At 40.1% G+C, this 21054-nt stretch overlaps 3 protein-coding genes across 3 annotated transcripts; 1 reads left to right on the top strand and 2 right to left on the bottom strand.

Annotated features, from left to right (window-relative positions):
- LOC106091884 (lipase member I) lies at nt 1-1413 on the top strand. Its single transcript, XM_013258572.2, has 2 exons — nt 1-342; nt 405-1413. The coding sequence occupies exons 1-2, from the start codon at nt 210-212 to the stop codon at nt 1355-1357; spliced, it is 1086 nt and encodes a 361-aa protein (XP_013114026.2). The 5' UTR covers nt 1-209; the 3' UTR covers nt 1358-1413.
- Nucleotides 1414-6098: 4685 nt separating this feature from the next.
- On the bottom strand, nt 6099-18299 carry LOC106087633 (uncharacterized). The gene is made up of 2 exons (XM_059369376.1): nt 18130-18299; nt 6099-7024 (listed from the first exon to the last, which is right to left on the bottom strand). The coding sequence occupies exon 2, from the start codon at nt 7020-7022 to the stop codon at nt 6099-6101; it is 924 nt and encodes a 307-aa protein (XP_059225359.1). The 5' UTR covers nt 7023-7024; nt 18130-18299.
- LOC131997780 (uncharacterized) lies at nt 12048-15827 on the bottom strand. The gene is made up of 2 exons (XM_059369370.1): nt 12634-15827; nt 12048-12087 (listed from the first exon to the last, which is right to left on the bottom strand). The coding sequence occupies exons 1-2, from the start codon at nt 15825-15827 to the stop codon at nt 12048-12050; spliced, it is 3234 nt and encodes a 1077-aa protein (XP_059225353.1).
- Nucleotides 18300-21054: the final 2755 nt, after the last annotated feature.

Here is a 21054-nt window from a genome sequence, read left to right as displayed (position 1 = left end):
AGTGGCGCTTGGAGTGCACACGGAACAGTAAATGTAACTGTAAAAAGAAAAACTTCCCTTCCGTCATTGCACAACACCTACCAACGGGAACGTGACAAATGAAGCAGAATTTCACTGTGTTTGATGATAACAATTGGCCTAGTATCGGCTTATAAGAAGAGAATTCGCCACAGCGTTCATGCCAATCAAGATTACGGTCACAACACAGAATGAGACTGAGCTGGAGAGTTCTTTTAAATTTAAGCTTGCTGGCACTGTGCCAAGCGGCCTCAGTGGAGGAGATACAGCTGAAGAATATTGATATATTGACAGATAGCTTCCACAAGGGATGGAAGGAGTTTTGTAAGTTCATGTCAAAGTCCTTGTAAATGGATGTCAGTCATCTTAATCACTAACTTTTACAGGCGATGCCCCAGTCGACGAGGGTGTGATGTCCCTTTACAATGGCATTAATCCCAGCGATACCAGCATCCACTTGCTGACCATAAACAATCAAAGTGTGGAACTGCCCATTCGAGCCCTCTCTGAGATTAGGGACTTTGACATAAATCCCCAGCGCAAGACCCTCTTGTATGTCAATGGTTTCTATACAGCCGACAGTTACTTTAGCGTCCAAGCCCATTTGCACATGATGCAGGCCCGCCGCAGGGATCTCAATGTCATAGTGGTGAACTTTGCCAAGGATATACAGCAACTCTACTATGCCTTGAGACATCATTTGACCTTGCATGGGTATTTCATAGCGAAAATTCTTTCGGTGTTGGTGGAAAACGGTGTCGATCCGGAAGATATTACGCTGGCGGGTCATTCCGTGGGAGCCAATGCTGCCGCCTTGGGCGCCTCACTTTATACTGCGGAATATTGGCATAGTCATCGCAAGATTTCTTTGATAGACCAACTCATTGCCATCGATCCTGCTTCTCACATATGTGACACCAGCGATTTGTTTGTGCGCAATAATGTCACCTCCCGCGTGGTGGTGATACACGGTGAGGGTAATATTTTCGGCGTAAGAGAACCCTTGGGTACCATTGACATATACCCCAATGGCGTTGGCTTCTATCCCAAGCGAAAACTGCAGCCTGGCTGTGAAAGTTGGACCTGCAGTCATATGTACCCCTTCCTCTTGTTCATGGAGGCCTTGGTGGAGGGTGTTTCCATACCCTCAGTTCGTTGTGAGAACTGGATGCAGTTTAAGGATGGTCTATGCAACTATCAGGACATTGTGGAAATCGGCATAACCTATCCAGCTGCAGCGAAAGGTTTATACTTTTGTGTCACACAACCACATCCGCCGTTTACCCTGCATGAGAATGGTTTTGAGTACAGAAGTCGGAATAGCATATTCAGGCAATGAAGCACAGTGGGTGTTAATATTAAAACTATTACTAATTAAAATACAATTTAATTCGATTTATTTATTATTTTGGTGAATGTTGAATCAGCTACATAAAGGGTGGTAGGTATTTTTATTAACTTCTGAGTAAGTAGATGTAGCTTTAGCATGATTGGGTGAAAATATTCCCATTAAAGACAAATGGGTAGAAAATTTACCAAAAACAGAGCTGTTTTAGAGAAATTGTAGCTCGGTTAGGTTAGGTTGAAAAGAGGATGCAAATCTGCTACATGCCACTATAGACATACACCTAAGCCAGTAATCGGCTTGTGCGCTCTAAAAGGTAACCTCGAAAAAGAAAATGTCAAGTTAGGAATTCCATGCTACTACCAAAATCCTAAACCACTTCCTTAAGTTGGTTCATCGTATCCCCACCTATGTACCGGTGTCTGTTAGCCGCGAAAGTCGGGCAATGATATAGGAAATGCTCCAACATCTCATCATCTTCCCCCCATGCACACGCCATAACTTGCCGCACCAATTTTGCTTAAGTGAGCTCGTAGTCCTATGTTTCCCGTTATGACACCAAAAGCTATACTGACCTCCTTCATACTTCCTTTCATTAGCATCGTGCTCTCACGGATCACCGGATCACCCCTTTGGATTTTCGCCGTCCTACCGACCGACCGTTTGTCCCCCACGCCCCTAAAACGAACTGCGGCGACCCGTTAGGCTTCACGTTAACCAAGTTTATTGACGGCAATTCACTGCCAAATCTGCCCTCCTTCATACTTCCTTTCAATAGCCTCGTCCTCTCATGATCCGTATCACCCCTTTGGATTTTCGCCGTCCTACCGATCGACCGTTTGTCGCCCACGCCCTTAAAACGGACTGCGTCGATCCGTTAGGCTTTGCGTTAACCAAGTTTATCTACGGCAGTTCACTGCCAAAAACTGCCCTCCTGACCTCTTTCATACGTCCTTTCATTAGCCTCGTCCTCTCACGACCCGGATCACCCCATTGGATTTTCACCGTTTGTCGCCCACGCCCTTAAAATGAACTGCGTCGACCCGTTAGGCTTCGCGTTAACCAAGTTTATCTACGGCAGTTCACTGCCAAAAACTTCCCTCCTGATCTCCTTCATACTTCCTTTCATTAGCCTCGTCCTCCCACGACCCGGATCACCTCCTATTTTCACCTTCCTCCCGACCGACCGTTTGTCGCCCACGCCCTTAAATCGAACTGCGTCGACCCGTTAGGCTTCGCGTTAACCAAGTTTATCGACGGCAATTCACTGCCAAATCTGCCCTTCATACTTCCTTTTAATAGCCTCGTCCTTTCACGATCCGGATCACCCCATTGGATTTTCGCCGTTCTATCGACCGACCGTTTGTCGCCCACGCCCTTAAAATGAACTGCGTCGACCCGTTTGTCTTCGCGTTAACCAAGTTTATCGACGGCAGCTCACTGCCAAATCGTCTGCCCTTTCATTACCCCTTACTCCGTTATGGCCCGGCACCCAAACGGTGCGGATCGTGCCATCCATCCTAGGTGAAGACATTAATCTCCTTCTTACACTCCAAGACTGTTCGTGACCTTACCGTCCTGGTTGCTATGGCCATTTTACTCGCGTTATTATCCCACCTCAGTCATTCCGTGATCGCCTGGATCTCTGCCTGCAGGACCGTATTATGGTCAGGCAGTCTAAAATAGATTTCAGCCGCTGGGTTCTCAATGTAGACTCCCAGGCCCCCCACTCTTTCTCCTAGCTTTAATCCATCTGTGTTACATGATCTTCCAGATGGCAATACTAGGGTTCCCCCAGACCGAGACTGTGCCGCTGGCGGCAGTACCTCGCAACCCGACCTCAAGTGTCGTCTCAAGTATCCGATCGGAAACCTCTTCCCTTCCTTCCAGGTTTCCTATCGTCGCCTTGATTATACCGCGAGGGTATGAGCTGCTTCCATCCTCAATCCATTCTTCCATCGCCTTAAATGGCTTCATAGCCGCAGTGGCTGCCTCACACTTAATCTGTATGTCAATGGGTCGGATATCAAGAATAGTCTCCAGTACCCTGGTGGGCGTGATCCTCATCGCTCCGCCTATGCCAAGACAACATATTCTCTGAACTTGTTGTATGGTCCAAACATTTCATTTTTTCCCCACAGCAGTCCACCAAGCTACTGAGGCGTAAGTAAATATTGGTCTACTCACACTTCTGTACAGCCAGTGGACTATCCTCAGATGCAAGCCCCATTTCAAGCCTACTGCTCGTCTAAATAGCGCCCAACATCTGTGAGGCTTCTCAGTATGCTCCTGAATCTGACACTTCCAATTAAGTTCCTTCCCAAAATCACTCCTAAGTATTTGACCTTGTCAGATATCGAAATCGTTTTATTGAGGAAACGTGACGCGTCAAATTGGCCCACCTTCGTCTTCCTCGTGAAGAGGCATATTTCTGTCTTCTCTGGGTTAACATTGAGAATCCTGGGTCTAGCCCAGCCATATGCCGTATGCAAGGCCCTTTCGGTCCTTCTGCCTAGCTGGTTCAGATCTTTACCCCTAAGAAGTATAATAATATTGTCATAGCAGGCGGGTTCAAATCCCTCCGCAGTCAGCGTCCGTAATAGGTTATTTATGGTGGTCACCCAAAGGAGTCGGTTAAATAAAATTTTTTTGGGGGAAAATTGCCTAGCCAAATGATTTTGGGTTACCTCAAATGCCGAGGTGACCCACTTTAGGGGCCTGCCAAGAGGCGCACGGCCCATTTAGGGCCTTGCAATTTTGCACATGATCTCGATCAGACTTCAGCTTTAACCATTTTAAAGAGTTATATCTATTCGTTCTCAAATATACAGTGGCACTGAAAAGTTTACATACCCATCTCAAAATAAGCATTTTATTGAAAGAAATTTTTATTCGAAAAAGTTTTTTTTCCGTCAAATATGGAATTTTGGTAAAAATTTTCTTCACAGCCACCACTGTTATTATTAGCAAACATTTATGGGGTTATATCATATCCTCGTTAAGTGACTCTCAGTTTACAAAGCTGCCATTTACGAGAAGGTATGTAGAATTATCTGTGCCACTGTATATACATATACGCACCCACTGTGCGTGGGTGCGTATAATTAATTTTTGGTAGTTATGCCCAAATATGCCATACGGTATACGCCACCTTGGTGCCTCATTATACCCTGCACCACCGCTGTGGTACAGGGTATTATAGATTTGTGCATTTGTTTGCAACGCTAAGAAGAAGAGCTAGATCCATTGATAAGTATACTGATCGGCTTAGAATCACTTTCTGATTCGATTTAGCTATGCCCGTCTGTCTGTCCGTCCATGTTTTTTTTTATCAAGGTACAGGTCGCATTTGTTGTCCGATTTTTTGCACGAAATTTTGCACATATCACTTTTTTGGCCCAAGGACGAACGCTATTGATTTTGAAAAAAATCGGTTCAGATTTAGATATAGCTCCCATATATATCTTTCATCCGATATGGACTTTTAAGGCTGTAGAGGCCACAGTTTTAGTGCGACCTTTAAAATATTTTGCGCGAGGTGTTTAATATGACGTCCTAATATGTGTGGAAAATTTCATGAAAATCGGTTCTGATTTAGATATAGCTCCCATGTATATGTATCGCCCGATTTGCACTTTAATGGCCGTAGTAGCTACAGTTTTCAACCGATCTGCACAAAATTTGGCACGGACAGTTTTGTTACTGGTCGTAACATATCTGGAAAATTTCATCAAAATCGGTTCAGATTTAGATATAGCTCCCATATATATTTTTCATCCGATATGAACTTTTAAGGCTGTAGAGGCCACAATTTTAGTCCGATCTTCACCAAATTTGGCGTAAAGTCGTTTTTGTGAAGTCTCAATGTATGTGCAGAATTTAATCAAAATCGGTTCAGATTTAGATATAGCTCCCATATATATCTTTCATCCGATTTGGCCTTTTAAGGCTGTGTTTCTTTACGAACTTTGGTTTTGCCTTTTTTTTCCACAAGACTAGATTGCTTTTTTTGTTTCAATTCAATTTGTTTATTTTCACAGGTTTGTATTTTTTGTTCCACTGTGCAATATTTACAATGTAGTATAAGCTTAATTAGGTAAGTGCAATATAAAACGAGGCAAGTGCAATATAAATTAAGGTAAGTGCAGTATAAATTAGTTTAAACACTTTGTGCAATAATTAGGTTTTAAGAAAATATATGTAGGTAAATTTTAACAGTGTAGATAATAAGTAGTTAGTAATTTTATAATTTTTCTTGTGTTTCTTGCAATTTTTATTTCACTAATTTCCTTAGGTAAGTATTCTTCTTGTTTTTGTTTTGTTTTAATTTCAAGGTAGGTATTTAGGGTTCACAATATAGGTAAGTATGTTTATTTTAGGTTCTTTTTGTTGTTCTTTTTTTTTCTTGGTCGCGGGGGTTTATATGCGTACGGGAGTTAAGCTTGACTTCGAATAATTACCAAAAAGAAAAGAATATCATCTGCCAGTGGTTGGCGATGAACATTTGTTTGGCTGAATAACAACAAACAAGTATGTACCCAGCGACTGCATATACGCACGTTGGTATGAGTGCGTGTGTGTTTTACATGACAGACCGCTAGGCACATACCTGTTGCGTTTAGCTAGCACAGCAGCTATGATAAAAAAAATAGCACAACCATGAACATTCCGCCCCCCATGACCAAGTGTTACATTCCAAGATTTTAAGGGCTAAGTAAGTATGACGATGGAAGCCTTATTGATTTAGATTCCGAATAGGGCCGGATATGATGTGTCCCAGTACCGTCCTATAGGCGTTGACGTCACCAAGTCCGGTAAATATGCGACCTTCTCTATGTATTGCAGAGTATGTATCTGCACCAAGCTCTAGATCGATAGGAACATTGCTTCTCGGGTCCGGGTCAGCTAGTGAGCTATCAGTTAAATCACGGGTCGGGTCGTGAAGAAGAGGGTCGGAATAGGGTTGTCTTGGCAGCTCGTCCGTGATGAGCGCGTTGACCTTTAACGCCCAAGTGCTAGTGGGTTGGCGAGACATAATTTTAAAGCTAGCAAATCGTTTACCTTGGTACAAAAACGTTCGAAGACCAAGCCGGCGGAACGTCGCATACGCGATTCTGGACATTATAGAGGACTGGCTTACCAGGACTCGCACAGAAGCCCAACTGTCGACGTCTTCACCGGTTATGCGTATAATGGCCGTCGGCACAAAAACAATGTCCCATAAGAAGCGGGGCGGTGTCACAGGCACGTCTATATTGAGGGGTGCCTCTTCGAGTTGAGGGGCCCCATGGAGTAGGGTGTGATGACGATCATGACAACGGCGGCACCCTGTGAGGCTTGTACAGTCTGGCGCTAGGTGACTTCTTGCCAGGCAATTTCTACAATAGCCTCTCCTTTCCACTGTTTCGTACCGTTGGTACGGGGTTTTGTCTCGAAAGCGCTGGCATGAGTTAAGAGCGTGGTCATCTTGGCAAAGACCACATGAATACTGCCATGTACTTGGACGACCACGCCCACGTTGCAAGTCCCGGTCCGCTCCAGGATGTCCTCTTTCCTGGCGATTGCCATCACGTCTTTCATTGTGTCGTGCGCCACGATTGTTTTCGCGAGGTCTTTCCTCCTCCTCTTGCCAATCTCCACGGGGTAAGTAGGCCGCCATTCCTGTAAGAAAAGTCTTGTGAGTACCGTGTTCTAAGGTTCGTGAGTACCCGACTAGTCATGCGGAAAACAATTTGACAATTTTAGTAATGGGTCTAGTGACTATTCCGTTTGACGTTCTAACATCTACTACTCTTATATTTTGATCTGTACCATGATAGGCCCTTTCAATGCGACCCATTGTCCATTCCGTAGGAGGGAACCTATCGTCTCTGATTACAACTAAATCATCCTTTGCGAGATTTTCCTGCTGATATTTCCATTTGGATCTGCGGTGCAATTCTTTCAAATACTCCGACTTCCATCGTTGGCAAAAGTATTGAGATACTATTTTGAGTCTTTTCCACCTATTAGCAAAAGAGACATCCTGATCTGAAACATCAGGCTCCGCTGGGGTCAGAAGTGGTGTACCAATAAGAAAGTGGCCTGGAGTCAAAGGCGAGAAGTCATTGGGGTCGTCGTTGGCTGGACTCAGCGGTCTGGAATTTAAGCAAGCCTCTATTCGAGTCAAAATTGTGGACAATTCCTCGAACGTAAAGTTCATTTTCGGAATAAACTTGCGCAAGTGGGATTTAAAAGACTTGACACCCGCTTCCCACAGGCCGCCCATGTGAGGGGCACCAGGAGGAATAAATTTCCAAACTAGATTTTGATAAACATTCTGCTGCAGCGTTTGGTTTTGTAGAGTCTTTAAGAACTCTAGACGATCCTTTTTAAGTAATTCAGAGGGGTTTTGAGTGAAGTTTAACCGAAGTAGACGTACCTTAGCTGTGCTCCAAACAATTAAAGTTGCAAAGTGCCTTCTCGCGCTTTATAAACACTGTAATCACTCGTACACGCTCGATTTAAGACTTGGCCATCCGTTTTTGCTGTGCACGGAACCAACATATACCGATTTACACAAGAAAATAACTTTTATAGTCAAATACTTTACTTTTAATTTGTGTAATTTCATTGGAAAGCGGTGTCTGAAATTTTACTCAAAGAATTAAAAGAGAGTTTATGATTGCTTTAAAACAGCTGCTTGTTTCGTTCTATCAAAATATTGGTTTGTTTCGGTGTTGCCGTATCACAGAAGTTATAGGCCCACGCAAGGAACAATAAAACATGTCAAACAAATCGTCCAACGCAACAAGTACTCCATCTGGCACAGTGGGTCAAGATGTACAAAACGCAAAACGCAAGCTTATTGAAACGTCGCCAGATAATGCAGTGGTAGTTGGAAATATGCCAACAGCCCAACTTATGAAGTTAATGCAAGATGCTATGTCGAAATTGTTAGATGAAAAATTGGAGAATTTGCCGACTAAAGCGGATATTATAGAGCTGAATAGTAATATAGATGAAATTAAGAATGAAGTTCAAAGGTTATCTATGGAAAATGCTGAAATGAAAGCTGAAATAAAAAAATTACAAGAAATAAAAGAATTAGACAACAGAAGAATTGAAAGGTTAGAAGAGGAATTGAACAGAAAAAAACTCATAATAAGAGGGTTAGATAATCAAAACCATTTGTATATGGCCGCTAAAAACCTCTTCAAGGACGTATTGAAAATTAATTCTGATCTGGAAATTGAAATGGTAAAAAAACTGCAAAATATTAATGGAAAAATGACGATTTTGGAGGAGCTGAAGTCGACAAAAATGGTAAACGAAGTACTCAAAAATACGAAACATCTCTCAGGAACAACCATATTCATTGAAAGAGATTTAAGTGGCTATCGTCTGGAAAATAAAAAAGTTATGCTACAAATGAAAAAAGAACTGCTAAAATTCGACAAAAATAAGAAGGTGGGAGTACGAGGCCATCAAATTGCTATTGAAGGAAGAATTTTTTACTGGAACGGGAAAAAGGAACTAGTTTGCGGCCAAAAAACTGGAAGAGAAACTCTGGTAACTATTTATGGAGATGGTATAGATAATTTAAAATTAGATTATGATACTCTTTTATACAACCTAAAGACAAAAAACTTCTAAAAGATAACGAAAGAAAGAAACCTATAGAAAATAAAAAATATAATTTAAAAAATAATACCAAAAAATACAATTCGGTCATAAATATAGTGGCATATAATGTTCATGGTCTAGGAAACAAGTATCTTCACCCCGAATTTTATGATTTTTTAGAACAGTTTGATATATTTATTTTATTGGAAACTCATGTGGAAGAGAAAAACCTAGTAAACTATGGGAATAAATTTAAAAACTTTAATACCTACTGGAAACCTGCTTCTAGAACAAATAATAGAGGAAGAGGAATTGGAGGACAAGTATGTGGGGTGAAAAAGGATTTGCGGGAAGCAGGCTTCAAGCATACATTAGTACATCGAAGAAGTTACGATATCATTTACTGTGAACTAAACACAATCAAATTTGAATTAATCCCTATATATCTAAGAGGAGTAAAATGGATGGAAGATTTCAATGAAATGAACAAAGTTGTAGAAGACAATGACTTTAAGAAAATTATTATTGGTGATCACAACATTCGTATTGGAGAGGAACAGCTGCTGCCTGAAGAAATTGGGGAGGAATTCCAGGTTCTAAATACTGGTAGAAAATCAAATGATAAAATTTTAAACGCCCACGGCAAAAAATATATCGAATTCTGCAATAACAACGGCCTAGTGATTCTAAACGGAAGAACTTTTGGTGATGAGGAAGGATGTTTCACATTTACCAACGGAAACGGAAGCTCGGTGATAGACTTATGTGCTGTATCCTTGGACATAATAAATAATGTGCAGTCTTTTGAAGTAAAACCTCAATTATGGTCAGATCATTTACCGATTGTAATAACTCTTAGGGTAAACAGTGATTTAGAAACAGGAATTGAAAAGTTAAAATTACTGCCAAAGCTAAAGTGGAAACAAAAAAACAAGGAAAATTACCAAAAACAATTAAATGATGAACTATCAAGCTTAGAAAATAACCCCTCCCTATCAGACTTTACACGCCTTATCATGAGGGCGTACCCAGCCCCTTCAATCATAAGGAAGCCGGAATACCATAACCGATGGTTTGATAAAGAATGTATGAAAGCTAGAGATAAAACCATGAAACTTCTTAATAAATTCAGATCTTCGAAGAACTCTTCAGATAGAGAAGCTTACGTGTCACAAAAAAACCTCTACCAGAAACTTTGTGGAAAAAAACGATTGGATTATTATCGCAGCATAGAGATTAGACTAGATTTCATATCTGATAGCAAATCATGGTGGTCTTTGGCAAAGGAAATAAGACAGAAGGAGAATTGTATAGGCTGCGCCATTGCAACGGGCGCTCTGAAAACATATTTTGAAACTTTATTAAACCCAAAGGTCAACTCACAAGAGATTCTTTACGCCCCAAATCAAGTTCTGAATGAGATGTTGGATAGAGACTTTACTCTTCCAGAATTGCAGTGCCAACTGAAAAAGGTGCAAGAGAACAAAGCCCCAGGTGATGACAGGATACCATATGAGTTTTTCATACACGCAACAGATGAATTTTTAAATGAACTGTGCAAAACATTCACAAGAATTTTCAACGGATATGATGACTTTAGTAATTTTAAGTCAAGTATTATTTTTCCCATACACAAAAAAGGTGATCCCAATATCCCAAGTAACTATAGAGGAATCACATTCATGAATTGCATTGGTAAGCTTATGATTGGCATGATTAATACAAGAATAACTGAATGGACGAACGAGTACTGTATACTAAATGAATTCCAGGCTGGTTTCAGGAAAGGGTATTCAACGATTGATAATGTGTTTAATTTAAAATCAATAGTAGACCTAAAAAGATTGGAATCAAGAAAAGTCTACGCCTTTTTTGTTGATTTCAAGGCCGCGTTTGATAGAGTTCCGAGAAACCAATTAATTTATAAATTATATGAAATGGGCCTTTCGACAAAAATAGTGAATTTTATAGAAAAGCTATACACATATACAAAAACTGCAGTATGGAACGGCAAGGAGTTATCTGATCATTTTATAACTAAAACGGGAGTAAAACAAGGTTGCTTACTATCGCCATTGCTATTTTCTATATATTTAAATGATCTCCATGAGTCATTGGGTGGTGGACTTAGCATAGACGAAATTGACATCCGCCTGTTAATGTATGCGGATGACATCGTGATCCTAGCCGATGATCCACTGATATTGCAACGAATGATAGATAACCTATCATTTTACTGCAAAAGATGGGGGATGGAGGTCAACCAGGCAAAATCTGAAATAATGATATTTCGTAATAGCGGAAGATTAGCTGCAAATGAAAAATGGATATTTAACGGTGAACATCTGAGAGTTACTAATGAGTACAAGTATCTTGGGATCACGCTTACACCAAAACTGTCATTTAATAAGCATGCAATGGAAAAAAACGAAGCCGCCAAGTCTTGCCTAAATTCAACATGGGCAAATTTTATAGGCAAACCTAAAATTTCGCTCAAAGCCAAGTGGAAAATGTTTTTATCGGTATGCCGATCTATCCAGAGCTACGGTGCACAAATTTGGGGAAATGGATATTTTGACGAAGTTGACAAGCTATATAGATTCTTCATCAAACGTATACTTAAGTTGCCGGAAAATACCCCAAACTATATCATCGCTCTGGAGACTGGGTATGAACCAGGATATATATATACATACTCTTTGCACCTTAAATATTTGGCAAAAGTACTGTTCGATTTGGAAAATCATAGACTTCCACATATCCTTGCGGTGAAAATAATGCAGAACAATACCTCCTGGTATAAAGATTTTAAAGACCGATTGCAATGTTACGGAATAGAACACCAAAATGTCAACACAGATAAAATTTATTGGTACGAAGCCTGCCAACTATTAACATGCGAACTTCAAAACAGCAACTACCTCCACCATAACCAAAAATCACAAGAAAGTGAAAGCCGAATATACAAATTACTTGACCCCACAGTAGGTTCATCTTATTGTAATGACAAATTTAGTCAAATACAAATATCTTATATAATGAGAGCTAGAGCTGGTGCGATGGGGCTAAATGGTGTTAGTTACAGAGAAGAACAAGCTCGAATGTGCTCCATCTGTAACCTAGGAGAAATAGAAACCACGCAACATTTCATAGGGGTATGTCCAATATTTAGTAGAATTAGAAGCAAGAATTTCAAAAAAAGCATTCTATCAGACACAGAAATTATATCTGTTTTAAACGGCGGTGAAGATAATTGTTGGATTAGACTATTTAATTTCTTACGAGAGGCAATGAATTATAGAAGAACTCTTATAAATGAATTTAATTACTAGCTAAAAAATAAAACTCACTTCTCCGGCAGACGGTTTACAAAAACCATGCCGTACATTTTCAAAACACATTTTAAATATTGATACTTACATTTAAAATATATTGTATATATAGTATTATAACGTTTTTGAAAAATTAATAAATAAAAAAAAAAAAAAAAAAGTAATTCAGAGGCGCCCACAAAGTTTTTCCCATTATCGGAGTAGATACAGGCCGGACAACCTCTACGAGCAATAAAACGCGAAAACGCCGCTAAAAAAGATTGTGTAGAAAGATCGGTTGTTGCCTCCAAGTGTATGGCTTTTGTCGCAAAACAAACAAAGATACAGACGTACCCTTTGGTAATCAGACAAGCACGACCTGAATAGTTTTTAATATTAAAGGGTCCTGCAAAGTCAACCCCGGTATTGGTAAAGGGTCTCGAGAGTGAAGTGCGCTCAGGTGGAAGGGACGCCATTATTTGTGATTGCAAGTGCTTTTTATACAAAATACAGGTCTTGCAGTTGTGTATAACTTTCTTAACAAGGGGTTTTAACCGAAATATCCAAAATTCTGATCGCAATAATCGTGTCATGAGCTGGTTGCCTCCATGAAGTGTTATTTTGTGTGCAAACTCGACAAGAAGTTGAGTCATTCTTGCATCATATGGCAAGAGAATGGGATGCCTTTCATTGTATGACAGTGCCGGTGATTGGACTAGACGCCCATTGGACCGCATAACCCCTTTCGAGTCTAAAAATGGGTTCAATGACAAAAGGCTACTGCTGGGCGACAATTTAGTTTTCTGTTCTAAATTGTGGTATTCGGAAGCAAAGTACTGTTTCTGAGTCATAACTAAGAGTCGTTGCTTTACGTCTTGTATTTCTTCAGCGGTAATCTTCCCAGACGAGATTCTAAGATGCGATCGACCTGCGCTAGTGTTTCGCCAAAATCTTAAAACATAACACAAAACTCGATATGCTCGAGACAAAGAAGAGAATCTTTCGAGAGGGTCTTCAAAGGTTGTAGTAGCAAAAACTTTAACTGCTTTCGCTTCTAAACTCGTGTCACTAAAAACTTCGTACGTTGGCCACCTGTCTTTCGGAAGTTTTAACCATAGGGGTCCGTGCCACCACAAATGATGACCTTTCAAGTCAGATGGTGAGCACCCTCGACTGGCAACATCCGCAGGGTTACTTTCGGAGTCAATATGCAGCCAATTTTCAACCCCGACGTTTTCCAATATCTCCGAGACGCGATTTCCCACAAATGTGCTCCAAGCACAAGGTGGTTTCTTGAGCCATGCTAGAACAATTGTTGAGTCAGTCCAGTAGTAAGTTGTGAAGTTAGAAATTTGAAGCTTAGCTATAATTGACGACGCAAGCTTTGATAATAAAACAGCCCCGCATAACTCAAGCCTTGGTAGCGAGATTTTCTTTATGGGGGCTACACGAGTCTTAGCAGCGAGCAAATATGTTTCTGTCTTGTGGTCTTCATGTTCCACTCTTATGCAAAGAGCTGCTCCGTACGCACTCTCAGACGCATCACAAAACCCGTGAACTTCAACTTGACACGAAGGCACAAACTGAATCCATCTTGGAACTTTTACTGATTCAATTTCCCCACAGTTTTTTACAAAGGTTTGCCAGTTTATTAATGCTATTGCTTTGAGCGTGTCATCCCAGTCTATTTTGTCAAGCCATACTTGCTGCATGACTAGCTTGGCGATTACAATAACTGGGGCCAACCAACCACAAGGGTCAAACAATTTGGCAATGGATGATAAGACCTCTCTTTTTGTGTACGTTGGTCTGACTTCTAATGATGGTGGTGTGAATGTGAAATAATCCCCAGAAATATTCCACCGAATACCAAGGGTTTTGGTTGAAGAGTCCTCCGAGAGCTCAAGCCAATTTACTGGCAGCAATTGATCGGCAGGTAAGTCTTGAATGACTTTGTGATCATTTGCTGTCCATTTCATGAGTTGAAATCCAGCCGAGTCAAAGGCTGAGATTAACTCTTTACGAGATCGGATGGCTTCTTCAATTGTGTGAGCCCCGACCAGAACATCATCAACATACAGATTCTCTTGAATGATCTTTGATGCTAAGGGGTATGTGTCCGCCACGTCTTCCGCAAGTTGAAGAAGTGTTCGGATTGCAAGGAATGGTGCGCAATTTACTCCAAACGTGACTGTCAAGAGCTCAAAATCCTCGACTTGGTCCTTTGGAGATTTTCTAAAAAGTATTCTTTGGAATTGTGTCTGATTAGGGTCTAGGAGAATTTGCCGGTACATCTTCGTTACGTCCGCATTGAATACGTATTTGAAGAATCTCCACTTCAAAATTTGTAACACAAGGTCTTGTTGAAGAATGGGTCCAGCAAACAGGTTGTCGTTGAGGCTTCTTTTGTTCGAAGAAGGACTTGACGCATTGAAAACCACTCTAAGTTTCGTTGTGAGTCGATCTGGCTTGATGACAGCATGATGCGGCAAATAGTAATTGGGAGTCTTAGTTACCTCCTCGGCCGATAATCTCCTCATGTGTCCAAGTTCCAGATATTCCAGAATAGTTTTATCATATTGTTCCTTTATTTCAGGCGTTGCCTGCAGCTTCCTTTCCATTCGATAAAATTGTGCTAAAGCGATGTTTCTAGAACTTCCTAGTTCTTCGCAATTTTTAAACGGTAGGGTCACAACGTATCTTCCATTTTGGTTTCGGCGAGTGGTTGTCTTAAAGTTTTGTTCACAAACCATGTCCTCTTCAGACCTCAAAATCTTTTTGGGGGTCTCCTCCACCTCCCAAAAACGTGTAAGTATTTTCTCTATCGATATTGTGTTGTGCAGAGAAACTCGGTTACCCCCTGTAGTTCCTTGTGCTATGGGTCCACCAACGATCCATCCAAAAACTGTGTTCTGTGCCAAAAGTGTGCCGACTGATTTCATAGGAGATCCAATGTCAAAAATAAGGGGTCCTATGTCCATTCCTATTAGAAGGTCAACCGGTTGGCTAATATAGAATTTTGGATCTGCCAAATCAAGGTTGGCAACATCCCGAAGTTGTGCTAGGTCTAAGTTTTGTGGTGGTAAATTAGAAGGAAGGGCCTTCAAGACAGGCGCCCAAACCTCCAACTCAAATCGAGGGTCTAAGCTTGAACGCAAAGTAAAGAGACAAGCTTTGTTCGAAGTTTCGGCTACCATCTGGCTAAGCCCCGTGACGTGTACCAAGTTTCGCTTAGTTGGAAGACTCAATTTGTTCTTGAGTTTATCTGTTATAAAGGTGGACTGCGATCCAGAGTCAATAATAGCTCTGGCATCGAATAGTTGTCCTCTAGATTCTATCTGCACTACGGCAGTAAATAGCAAAGTTTCCCTAGGATGACGCTCACTAATTTGCTTATCCCGAAGGGTCAGGGTGGTGATGTTACTTTGTCTTGTGTCAGGAGTGGACTGTATAATTGTCGTAAGAGCGGTAGCACTAGTACTGGGTCGCGCTACATCTCTGGCTGGGTCTTGGCTACTAGCTTGGGTTTCCGTTCCCTTGTGTAGCATTGTGTGATGCTTCAAGTTGCATTCTCTACATGAAAATTTGCTCTTGCAGTCTTTTACCCCGTGATTAGATGAAAGGCAATTGTAGCATAAGTGTGAAACCTTCACGATGTGAATCCTATCATTGATATTTTTCTCAATAAACTTCGGACAATCCCGAATGAAATGCGTTGCTTTACAAATCTGGCAACTTTGAGCCGTTTGGGTAGGTTTTGCCGGAGGCTGTCTTGCATTAGCATTATTCTTAGCACCAGAACTGTGGGTCTTTTGTGAAATGTTCGTGTGAAAGCTGTTGAAAAACTTTTTGTTCTGGTCCTGCTTATTGTGACTTGGCTTACTAAAACTTGGTTTAATATTGCTTACAGACTCGAGGGTCTTAAACTTATGGGTCAGAAATCTGTCAAATTCCGCCCATGTTGGAAGAGTCTTGCAATCATTTAACGAATTCTCAAACTCCTCTAGAAATTGTCTAGGTAACCTTGCCGAACATAAGTAGATCAAGATCGGGTCCCATTTTGTAACATCCACGCAAAGTATTTCAAGAGTTTGTATACAGCTATTAACAGTGCGCTGCAGCTTCTGAACTGACTGAGAACATTCTACCGTAACATTTGGCAGATTAAAAAGAATCTTTAGCTGTTCGTTGACCTGCATTCTTTTATTCTCATATCTGTCAGTTAAATTGGACCAAGCTAATAAAAATCCATCATTTGTCAAAGGAACGTGGCTTATCATCTCCCTCGCTTCTCCTGCGGTCTTTTGTGTCAAATGAAAAAGTTTTTCAACGTTGCTTAGCCTTGGATTCCTAATATAAATTGCAGTGAAAAGGTCCCTGAATGTTGGCCAAGCTGTATATCCTCCCTTGAAAGTGTCTGTATCACACGGGGGGAGTCTAGAGACTGGCATAAAATCCCTTTCCTCGGATCTTACTTGCTGTATCGACTCTCTTTCTGCCTTCTCCTGGATCGCCTGTTCTTTAAATGCATTAATATCCGCGTTCAATGAACCTATGACTCGCATATAGCTTTCCCTAGCGTCTTTGTAATGAGATCGAAGCTTGTTTCTATCCATGGGTGTTTCGCCCTCCGCTGCAACATGATCGCGGCATTCTAAGTATGATTTTTTAACGTTGTTCCAAAGCGAATCCAGCTCCACTCTTAGAGCCTCCAGGCTATGAACATTATCCTCGGATCTCGCTGCGGCGAATGTGCTGTCGAAATCCACCAAGTCATTGACGCTATTTGCAAATCTATCACGTATAGCTTTCTCCATTTTGCCAAAAATTCCTTGCTACTAAAATTTTCCAATTCGAGAAAATTTCAGAGAAGGGTCAAGCAAAACACTATTTAATTGTCTCGGTTCAGGACCCAAATTCAAAAAAACTCAATTTTCCTTGAAGGGTCCGATGCCGACTACCAAAGCGGATTCCCAAACTAAATGGCACAGTCTTCGTTCGTCTGTGGAGGCGGATTAATGATAATGGAAGAACAAATAAATTTCCTCTCAAGGCAGCGGGTCAATCAATTCAGTGCTTCAGAGAAAGGCGAACAGAAACCCACTTTCAATAAATCGTGGCGAATTGCAATACGATGGACGTGGTATTTGCGCCCCAATAGACAGTCTTCAAGAAAGCAGATAATATCTCTGTCGATTTGTAAAATGTTGGGACAATTTTTTCTTTTTTTACCCAATCGATTTAGGTCACTTTGCTCTACAACGTATCATTTCATCTAAGCCAGCGACAAAATTTCAAAAAAAAAAAAAAAAAAATCGCAAACACAGTCACGTCTTAATAAAGAGCCAACAACAAAGACCCTGTGATTCAAAAATCAAATTCAATTCTGACTAGGCCTCTATACCACAAGGATCGTATCTAATCAACGAGGCACAAATTTAAAACAAAACAGGATGAAAATGGCATAGATTCGATTTGGGTCACTTTTCACATTAAATTCAAAATGGACGTAAATATTTCCGAAATTCCTTAATAAATTTTTTGAAAATCAAAAATGGCCGTCGAGTCCCCTTCTTCAAACGTATATAGGGTCAGTGGATCGCTTTGCATATGTGTGTCACAAAATTCATATGAGTCAAAAAATGGCGGGTCACTAAACTCACTCCATTGGGCATCAAAGCATTTATCGCATGAACTAGTCTATAGCACGCAAAAGGTAAGTATACAGGGTCATGCACAGGTTTCGAGTATTTTTTTTGCCACATAATTACAATGAGAGTCAAGAAGTGCGGCACCTGGTATTCTCTCCTTGTGTCGTGCTTTTATATACGCATGTAAATGGGTACTCACTTTGAAGGTAAGGTTTGAGTGTATGTGTAGAGGTATACGTGTGTGTGTGTGTCTGTAGACGCCGGCCTTCCAATGTCCGTCCGCTCAAAACCTTATGGCTGAATTGCTGGAATGCTCGTAACGGATTTAAGATTTCTGGATCAATCTCTTGTTATGTAACGCGACCCCGAACCGAGCTTTCGTTTTGTTGTTGTGTAGATTAATTGATCTTGCAGCACGCTCACAATGTCTCTTGTACAATTTTGATTATTTTCTATTATTATTATTTTTTTTTTAAACAAAAAATAAATTTTTTTACTTTTTCCAATGTATTTTAGCTTTTCACAAAGGGATGTAACACAACTAATGTCTGTGAACCACCAAAATCACACTTTTCGAAATGGCCACTTAATTTAAAAATTTTTTGAAATAACCACACTTTTTTTTCACAAATTCGGCTCCGAATGGACCAAAATGTTTCTTTACGAACTTTGGTTTTGCCTTTTTTTTCCACAAGACTAGATTGCTTTTTTTGTTTCAATTCAATTTGTTTATTTTCACAGGTTTGTATTTTTTGTTCCACTGTGCAATATTTACAATGTAGTATAAGCTTAATTAGGTAAGTGCAATATAAAACGAGGCAAGTGCAATATAAATTAAGGTAAGTGCAGTATAAATTAGTTTAAACACTTTGTGCAATAATTAGGTTTTAAGAAAATATATGTAGGTAAATTTTAACAGTGTAGATAATAAGTAGTTAGTAATTTTATAATTTTTCTTGTGTTTCTTGCAATTTTTATTTCACTAATTTCCTTAGGTAAGTATTCTTCTTGTTTTTGTTTTGTTTTAATTTCAAGGTAGGTATTTAGGGTTCACAATATAGGTAAGTATGTTTATTTTAGGTTCTTTTTGTTGTTCTTTTTTTTTCTTGGTCGCGGGGGTTTATATGCGTACGGGAGTTAAGCTTGACTTCGAATAATTACCAAAAAGAAAAGAATATCATCTGCCAGTGGTTGGCGATGAACATTTGTTTGGCTGAATAACAACAAACAAGTATGTACCCAGCGACTGCATATACGCACGTTGGTATGAGTGCGTGTGTGTTTTACATGACAGACCGCTAGGCACATACCTGTTGCGTTTAGCTAGCACAGCAGCTATGATAAAAAAAATAGCACAACCATGAACAGGCTGTATAAGCCACAATTTTGATCCGATCTTTACAAAATTTTTCATGAGATGGTTTAATTGACATCCCAATACGTGTGCAAAATTTCATCAAAATCGATTTAGATAAAACTCCCATATATATCTTTTAAGAGTTTCGACTTTTAAGACTGTAGAGACACAATTTTCGTAACATCGTAAGAAAATCGCAAAAGTTTCTATACCATATTTCAATAGGTATGCAAAAGTTTGACTAAATTTGGATATAAGTGTCACCTATTAAATGTATTACGTATACTCGGTGGTGTAGGGAATTATATAGTCGGCTCCGCCCGACTTTTGCCTCTCCCTACTGGTTTAAATAAAGTTCATTTGTTAAACTCAAAAGTGTTTAATTTAAACCTCATTTTGTCCTGTTCGATTTATATGTCCATTTTGAGAGGATTTTTGGATGGAGGCCCCTTAGGATTTAGCCCCTTATTGATGTCTCAATTGTTCCACTTTTCCAGTTAAGGTTTTGAATGGGAATTAACCTTTACCTTGAATTATCTTTCACTTGTGCTCTATATTTCTCCAATCGCCTTAAATGTACGTTTGTAGGTCATTTTAGGGGTGGAATGGCCCCCTGAAACTGACCCCTAATTTCTATCTAAGTTTTGTATTGTGCTCCAAGATTACTTTCATTTGAATCCCATATTGTGTCGATTTGTCCACTTCTCAGTTTTGGTCATGCTAATGAAAGGTCAGCATGCCTTTCGATATCAAAAACTTGGGTAGCTTATAGCAAAAACTGTGAAAATTAAAAAAAAAACATTGGTTCAGCTACTTTTGACAAAAATACTATTTTTGCCATCTCCACTCCTTTGGTACATCGCCCTATGCGTTGCAATTGATTACTGGGATCCCCGGTATGAGGCATTCTTCACTTTTATAGCATAACGATAGCATAAATGTTCCTTAGTATATTCTTTTGTATTAATTTTAACTTACAAATCCATTTTATAGCTCATACAACTCAATATTCGGTAGCGCCTAAAGTTATGCACTTATTTTTGAACCATTTTCTACAATGGCCCACATTAACAGCTGTATGTGCCCATATACACGTAAGAGTGTATTTTCTCTTTGAGCGGTACTCTGTAAAGAATATTAACCCGAATCGCCCTGGTATTGTCATGCAGTAACGCAAAAGTACATACAAATTGCAAAGCTTTTGCAAAGGGGATATACTAACTTCGTCATTCTGTTTGTAACTCCTCGAAATATTCGCCTAAGATCCCATAAAGTATATATATTCTTGATCGTCATGACATTTAAAGTCGTTCTAGCCTTGACCGTCCGTCTGTCTGTCTGTCGAAAGTACGCTAACTTTCGAAGGAGTAAAGCTAGCCGCTTGAAATTTTGCATGAATACTTCTTATTAGTGTAGGTCGATTGGAACTGCAAATGGGTCATATCGGTCCATGTTTTGATATAGCTGTCATACAAACCGATCTGGGGTCTTGAATTCTTGGGCCTTTAGAGGGCGCAATTCTTATCCGATTTGGCTGAAATTTTGCATGAGGTATTTTGTTCTAATTTTCAACAACCACAGTAGTTGAGTATGGTTCAAATCGGTCCATAACCTGATATAGCTGTCATATAAACCGATCTGGGGTCTTGACTTCTTGAGCCTCTAGAGGGCGTAATTCTCATTCGATTTCGCTCAAGTTTTGCATGACGTGTTTCGCTATGACTTCCAATAACTGTACTAAGTATGGTTTAAATAGGTCCACAATCT

Source organism: Stomoxys calcitrans, chromosome 1 (assembly GCF_963082655.1).
Source record: "Stomoxys calcitrans chromosome 1, idStoCalc2.1, whole genome shotgun sequence".
Classification (NCBI taxonomy): Eukaryota; Metazoa; Arthropoda; class Insecta; order Diptera; family Muscidae; genus Stomoxys; species Stomoxys calcitrans.
The sequence above is the reverse complement of the archived record's forward strand: the minus strand, read 5'-3'. Positions and strand labels throughout refer to the sequence as shown.